General features: G+C 62.1%; 1 protein-coding gene across 1 annotated transcript; it reads right to left on the reverse strand.

Moving 5' to 3' along the window:
• Window positions 1–727: 727 nt before the first annotated feature.
• On the reverse strand, window positions 728–6,802 carry LOC147646561 (uncharacterized). The gene is made up of 13 exons (XM_086873256.1): window positions 6,215–6,802; window positions 5,960–6,115; window positions 5,626–5,690; window positions 5,367–5,516; window positions 5,029–5,177; window positions 4,140–4,724; window positions 3,913–4,050; window positions 3,520–3,634; window positions 3,210–3,347; window positions 2,820–2,996; window positions 2,528–2,683; window positions 2,270–2,371; window positions 728–1,900 (listed from the first exon to the last, which is right to left on the reverse strand). The coding sequence occupies exons 1-12, from the start codon at window positions 6,336–6,338 to the stop codon at window positions 2,318–2,320; spliced, it is 2,007 nt and encodes a 668-aa protein (XP_086729382.1). The 5' UTR covers window positions 6,339–6,802; the 3' UTR covers window positions 728–1,900; window positions 2,270–2,317.
• Between the last annotated feature and the right edge of the window lie 397 nt (window positions 6,803–7,199).

The raw sequence follows: 7,199 nt of genomic DNA on the forward strand, positions 1-7,199 counted from the left end.
CGGCCCGGGCTGGCCGCCAGCCCTGCCTCTGCCCACTGCCCCTTCCTGGAGGCACCCAGTGGCCGTGGCCTGGCAGCACCCCCTGCCCTCCATGTCCCCAGCCAGTCCAGCCTGGGCACCTCGGGCTGTCCCCACCCTCCCGCTGGGGTGGTGTCCCAGCCTCCAGGCCTTCTGCTGCAGGCCTGGGGGACATTTTGGGGCAGCACCGGAGCAGCCAGGTGTAAGGGACCAGGCGGCTGCCCGGGGGCTGCTTATGGCCTCTGACACCCAATTCCTCAGGGCTTCCCACCACCCCGGCTCCTCCAGGGCCTTCTGTCCCCTTGGAACCTCCTGCCACCCACTCCCTCACACATGCCCCTCGTGCCTTCCCACTGCCTTGTCCCGTCTGGGCCTCCGCAGCCCCTCATCCCTTCACGGCCTCCCAGCACCCCGTGCCCTCAGGGGCTCCCCCAGCCTGGCCCGGCAGCAGCGCCACAGCCCCACAGGAGCTCCAGCAGCTCCTCAGCCATCACGGCAGCAACACACGGGCAGCAGGACACAGATGGCGCTTCCTGCCTGCCACAGGGCTTGTGGCTTCAGCACAACCACCAAAGGCCAAGGGGCTTCTGGCCATTTCCCCTGCACCACTGCATGCCCCGGCAGGTTGCTGAACACAAGAACCCTTTTCCCTCTCTTCCCCTATGCCCCGCACACCCTGGGCAGCAAAAGAAAGGTCTTGGGACTCTTGTGGTTTATAACATATCCTATATTATTTACATACTAGATGGAAACGAAACGAAGAAAAAAACAATCTCTATGAAAAAAAAAATAACAGATGGCCCATGTGGCCCCAGAAGACAGAGCCTCTCAGCCCTAACATATCCTATATTATTTACATAGTAAAAAGAAGAGAAAAAAGGAAAATAACAACCCTTATGAAATAAAAAATCCTGGCTGGCCCATGTGGCACCAGAAGACAGAGCCTCTCAGGTCAGCGCTGAGCACATCTCCAGCAGCGCAGCCAGCCCAAGCCTGACAGACGAGGCCGTGTCCTCCATGCCCTGAGGATTTGGTCTTCCATCCTCTGGAGAATGGAGTAACGGGCACTCTGGATGGCCCGGAGGACATACAGCGTCTCAAGTGCCAGGTCTGACACGGCACCGCTTCTGTCCTCCGTCAGGCGTTCGAGGGCTGCAAGAGAGACGAACAGAGCCACGGTCACACCCCAGAGCTGTGGGGGCCCAGCGAGAGCCCCCTGCCAGGGCCATGCCAGCCGGCTCTTGCCTTGGCCAGGAGGGAGCAGGGACCAAGGGGGTCAGCCCGAAGCTGCTGGCCACAAATGCCCCACGTGGCCCTGAAATCTCACTGTGCTCTGCCCACGCCGTCCCTCACCGGGACAGGGAGCAGAGCCCTCCACAGCTTGGCCAGGGCTTGCAGCTGCCCCCGACAGCCACCACTGTCAGCCTGCTGCCGTGGCTCACCTCTGCACAAAACCTGGAGCTCTGCCTGCTGCCCCCTCAGCTGCTCCCCGGCCATCCCTGAGAACACAGAGCCTGTCAGGGTCCCAGCAGCACAGCTCTCTGCCAGCGGCGCTGCCAGCCCTGTGGCCACACGGCCTCCTGCCTCGGCAGGGCTCAGCCCGGGCCCTTGCCGCATCCTGACTCAGCCCAAGGGCACGGCTGCCAGAGGCCGGCAGCAGCAGCCCCGAGGGCAGCCGGGGCTCCAGGGCGCCGGGCCCGGGTGCCACTGCCGGGGCAGCAGCCGGGGCTGGGGCCGAGCTGCGGCGGGACGGGGAGGGAGCCCGGGCTCGGGACTCACCGATGACCCTGATGGCCGCCGCTCGCAGGGTCTCCTGTGGGTCCTGCAGGTACTGCAGGGCCCGGCGCAGGTGCTCGGCCAAGGGGATCCTGTGGTCGGCCAGCTGGAGACAGCGGCAGGAGGGAAGGGTTGGCGCGGGCTCTGCCCTTCGGCCGGGCGCTGCTGCCTGCGGCCAGCCCCGGCCTCCCGTGCCCGGCCAGCCCTGAGGCCCGGCCAGCAGCCGCTGGCGCCGGGCTCTGGAGGGGGCAGAGGGCCGGCTGCTGCCCGGGGAGCCGCGGTGCCGGCCCGGCCCGCAGCCCCGCTGGGCCGGGGCTCCATCGGCACCCGGCTCGGGGCCACAGGGGGCTGGAGAAGAAGCCGTGCGGCCCCCGGCTGCAGCAGGGGGCAGGGGCACAGCTGCCAGCCCCACACACTGAGCACCGGGGCCAGGGGGCTTCTCTAGTCTGAGACTGGGACTTCCAGCCGTCCTTACCACGAGCCTGGCAAACTTCCACAGCTTCTCCTTCCTGACAGCTTTTTCCTAGTCTGGCCTCTTCAGGAAGTGAGCCGCGCGAAGGAGCGTTGTCCGAGAGGCCTGGGGAGCAGCAGAGCCGCAAATGGCCCCACAAGGCAGGGCACAGGAGTGTCCCAGTGCCAAGGGCTGGAGGAGGCTGCAGCCTGCAAGCCTGCGTCAGGGCAGGAGGCAGCTGAGCCCCCTGCCAAGGCGCAGCAGCAGCCCAGGAGTCCTCACCTCTGCCACATGCCGATTCTCATCTTGGCAGTGGAAAAAGAGTGGGAGCAGGCTCTGGTACACTCGTTCCTTCAGGGGCTTTCTTCCTTCTTCTTCTGCTGAAGACATCACTCTTCGAAGGAGAAACATGGAGAGCAGCTGCACCTGGCTATGGGGCTGTATGAAAGGAAGGAAGGAAAAATGACCTCATCATTGGCTTCTTGTGGCCCACATTGGCGCAGGCCTGCAAATGCACAGGGCACAAAGTGTCCGGGCAGCAGGCAGTGGCTGTGGCTGGGGCACAGAGCCTTACATTGTCCAGGAGTTTCAGGAGCGGCTCAGCCAGCTGCAGGGCCCTGCGCCAGGATATTGGGGTGTCTTCATATGTGAAAATATGGCTCAGGAGAGCAATGCTCATCCTGGCCACGTCACTGTCCAGGTCCCACAGGAGGTGCACTAGTCTTCCTGTCAGGCTCTGAATTCTTTCGGCCTGTGCAGAACACAAGGGTGTGAAAGCCCGGGCAGCTGCCGCAGGGCCCAGAGGCCAAAGGGCTGTCCCAAAGCACTCGGGCAGCTGAAGCAGGAGACAGGAGAGCTGCGAGGAGCTGCCTCAGCGCCCAAGGCAAAGGCCAGCCAAGGCCAAGTGACAGCATTGCCCAGCCTCATGCTGCCCACACGGCTTCAGCTGCTGCCCCCTTCTCACCATGGAGGGATGGTCCTTTAGCAGGAGGAGAGCCCTGAGAACCTGGTGATGCATCTCTGTGGAATTGTACCACAGGTACTTATACAAGATCTCCATTAGGCTGTCACCACAGTCACTCAAGTCCAGGCAATCTAGGAGCTGAAAGGCACAGGGCAGTGAGAGGGGAGCCGGCCAGCAGGAGCCTGGAAGTGCGCAGGGCTGGGCCCAGGTAGCAGCACAGGGCACGGGTGCTGTCCCAGGCAGCTGTGGCTATGGCAGGGGACAGGGCTGGCAGGGAGCTGAGCGAGGTAGTGCTGGCCATCAGGCTCACCTCCACAAGGAATGCCATGGCAGAGACATCCCAGAGTGGCAACGGTTTGCTGAGCACCTCAAGCAGGTAGCTTAAGATGCCTTTACACAAGTGGGCGGATGCACGGCGCATTACCCTGGAAGGCAGAAAATGGCAGAAAGAGTCTCAGCAAGGGCGTGAAAAACCTCTCCCAGGACTGATGGACACAGTTGTCCTATTGCCCCAGCACCCTGTGAGGGTATTTGGGCCCTTGAGATGTGGCTGCTCCTGGGCACCCTCCTCTCACAGCCTTTTGCAGTCTCCTTGGCCATCCCTCGGTGACGAGGCCCTCAGGCCCATGGCCACGGGGACTGTGGGGGGCATCCTGGTCATGGGGCACAAATGTCAGAGGCAGTGGGGAGAAGGGGGTCTCACCTGGCCAGCAGACCCATGGCATAGTGGTGGGTGTCAGCACAGAGCAGCGTGTCCCAGCCACGCTTGCGTTCCATTGCCACCACCACATGCTCCAAGTGGAGACTGCAGAGCACGGCCTTCAGGGTCTGCACTGCAAACCTGTGTGCACAGCAAAGCCCAGGTGACGCTGGGAGCGCTGGCTCTGAGGCTGGGGAAGTGGCAGGGGCAAGAGGAGTGGCATGGAGCACCTGTTGGTGCTGGTGGAGAGGCCGTGTTGCTCCTGGCATTCCTTCCAGAAGGTATGGACGTCTTCTGTCATATACAAAGTACTGAAGTACGTTTGGAAGAGGAGATGCACAAAGAGGCGGGGGAAATAGACTGTGAGGATCTGTGGGCAACAGGGCCCCTGGAGGATCTTCCACATCACCAGAGTTGCCTGCAGAGGACAAAGCAGCCCGAGACAGCGCTCAGTGCCGGGGCGTCCGTGTGGCAGGGCCTGAGCGTGGCAGGGAGAGGCCGGGGCAGACGCAGGGGGAGCAACGGGCCTGGTGGCCCTGAAGCTGCCCCTAGGCCAGGTTTGTGGCCAGTGCCTGAAGCAGGGAGATGCAGTGGGGGAAGGAGGTAACAGAGCTGCTGGAGAGGCGTCCGGCCTTGCGGTGAGCAAAGGCCAGCTCCAGAAACTCACAGTCAGGGAAAAGACAGCCGTCTTGTCCCCATCAGAGGTGCCCAGGTTTTTCTGCGGCCAGCTCCCCACCACATTGATGAGGAGCGGTGTCACTTCCTCTGAAATCCAGGGCGAGAGCAAGATGGTCGTCCACATGGCCATAGCAGCTCTGCGGGGTCAGACACAGCACCGTGGGCTGGGCAGCAGCGGGGAGCTGAGCTGGCCGCCAGCTCTGCCTGTGCCCACTGGCCCTGAGCGGCAGCAGCAGCCAGGCAGCCCAGCCCTGTGGGGACAGGCCCCTGAGGGGCAGGCTGGCAGCACGGCAGCAGGCTCAGGGGCTGACTTTGTAGCAGGGCTGGCAAAGGGAGCAGCCAGAGGGCCCTGGAAGTCTGTGTTGCTCACAGCCCTGGGCCGGGCTGTACAGGGTGATGGGCTGGGGAGCCCTGAGGCCTCGGGGCAGCTGGGCCCCATACCTGTCACACGTTGGGGCCACCCGCAGGAGAGTGATGGCCACATCATCGGGCTCTGCCTCGGCCACTTGCATCAGGGCCCAGTCCATCCTGTGCTCAGCAGCCTCATTGGCCATGAGCCACTGGTGGATGTACCTCACCACGCCGGGCACCTGGAGAAGGCACAGGGAGACTTGGAATGCTAGCAGAGGGAGTCAGCAATGTGCCCAGCTTCTTCCCGAGACAAGTGCTTCTCTTCCAGCCCACTGCCATGGCCTCAAAAGCTTCAAGTGAGCAGCAGGCGTGGCTTGGGAAAGCCAAGCAATTGCTGGAGGATCAAAGGCTGGCCACAGGCTGCTTACTTGCTCTGGATTGAAAAGAGCCGTCTCTACAAGCAGATCCAGCTGGGCAGCGCTGCTCTGTTCTACCAAGACCTCTGAGGATGCTTTGACCTCAGTGTCCATAGGTCTGGTGTCTTCCTTGCCAATTCTCGTGATGAATTGGTAAAGAAACTGTAGGAGAAGGGCAGGAAGGCAGGGAAGTTGCATGGAGTGCTCCAAGTGCGGTGCTGGGCTGAGCAGTGCCAGCAGGCCCAGCGCAGGTGGGGATGGCTGCAGGTACCTGCGCTGCTCTGCGGAAGCGGCCACGGGCGGTGTCCTGCTCTTGTGTGCCGTCCATGGCTGCATCTGGCAAAGAGCAGCCAGAGCTGAGGGGCTGCGGGAGAGGCCGGAGAGCACAGCCCAGCCCTGCGTTCCCCAGGCAGGGGCAGTCCCAGGATGCCCCAGGGGATGCAGCACGGCCACTGCTGCGGGGGCAGCCCCAGCCCCTTTTTTGTGCTGTCCATGGGTGTGTCTCCACAGGACAGTGTGGGATGGGATGAGATGGGATGCAATGGGATGGGATGGGGCCAAGATGGCCGCAGGCACCAGCCCTGTGGCCCAGCTCTGCCACTCACCCTCCTCCAGCGGCTGCAACTGCTGCACCTCTTCGGTCTCTGGTGCTGGGGCAGCTCCAGGGCCTTCTTCCTCTTCCTCCTCTTCCTCCTCCACCCAGGCCAGCTTGGGCACTATTGGGGGTCGCTGCTCCAAATCTTCTTCCAGGCTCTCCCATCCTTTCCATAGGAACAGCACCAGGGGATGGCATGGCATGTAATGGGATGGGGCCAAGCTGGCAACAGGCACTAGCCATAAGGCCGAGCTCTGCAACTCACCCTCCTGTGGTGCCTGGAACTCCTGCACCTCTTCAGTCTCCTGTGCCAGGACAGCTCCAGAGCCTTCTTCTTCCTCCTCCTCAAGCCAGGCCAACTTGGGCACTCTTGGGGGTCGCTGCTCCATGGCAGTGACTGGATTTCTGGCTGCTTGCAGGAGTGATGGCTCGGAAAAGCTCAGAGTCAGCAAGTCCTGCAGTCGTGCCTGGAAGGCACCTGCAAGACTCAAGTCCTGGCAAGATTGCAAGACAGCGAGTCCTGCACTTGGGTCTTGAGGGCTCCTGCCACAAGGACAGAAGGCTCCTCAACAGGGACTGTGGTCTGGTCTCAAGGGCAGAGACTGCAGGGATGGGCGACACGTCGGAAAAGCTCCGGGTCACCAAGTCCCGCGGTCTGCCCTCAAGAGAACCTTAAGAAGGAAGCCTCAGCAAGGCCGCAGGTCAGCAAGACCTGTGGTCTGGCCTCGAGGTCACCTGTAGTAATAGTGCTTCAGAAAAGCTCCAGGTCCGACACAAAGGAGTGCGCTGTGCGGGGGCTCCTCACAGCACCGCTCTGGCGCGTCCTGACCCGTCGCGTGCACCGAGCACTGTGGCGTGGCCCTGTCACCGCCAGCTCCTATGTCAGCACGTGTCACAAAGGGCCCTTTGACATCTGCTCCCGTTGCCATCATCCCACGGTGACCGTGCTGCAGCGTGTCACAAAGGGCCCTTGCACACCCTGCCCTCCGCCCTGGGGCCGCCCCCATCCCCCCCCAAGTGGCCCAGCTTGGAAGGAATCCCTTGCCCAAAGTGTCTAAGACAGCCTGATGGGATCTTTAGGAACAGCTTGTTAGAAATGAAATGGAGTCAAATTTATCAATAAGAATTTTATTGAAAACTTTGTAAAATTTACTCATGGAAATGTCACGGTGTTGAGAGACAGGTGTCTGCTAGGGAGGGCAGGAGCCTCCCTTGGAATGAAAAATGTAGACCCCCTCCCTCCGAATTAT

The sequence above is a fragment of the Cyanistes caeruleus genome, unplaced genomic scaffold (assembly GCF_971803275.1).
Source record: "Cyanistes caeruleus unplaced genomic scaffold, bCyaCae1.hap1.1 HAP1_SCAFFOLD_91, whole genome shotgun sequence".
NCBI classification, from domain to species: domain Eukaryota; kingdom Metazoa; phylum Chordata; class Aves; order Passeriformes; family Paridae; genus Cyanistes; species Cyanistes caeruleus.

Bases quoted from the DNA above. Each gene is read 5' to 3' on its own strand.
- LOC147646561 (XM_086873256.1), bottom strand. From the start codon at position 6,338: ATGGAGCAGCGACCCCCAAGAGTGCCCAAGTTGGCCTGGCTTGAGGAG. The intron at 5,691-5,959 runs GTGAGTGGCAGA...GCTCTTTGCCAG, and splicing joins GTTGCAGCCGCTGGAGGAGG to ATGCAGCCATGGACGGCACA. The intron at 5,178-5,366 runs GTAAGCAGCCTG...TGCCTTCTCCAG, and splicing joins CTCTTTTCAATCCAGAGCAA to GTGCCCGGCGTGGTGAGGTA.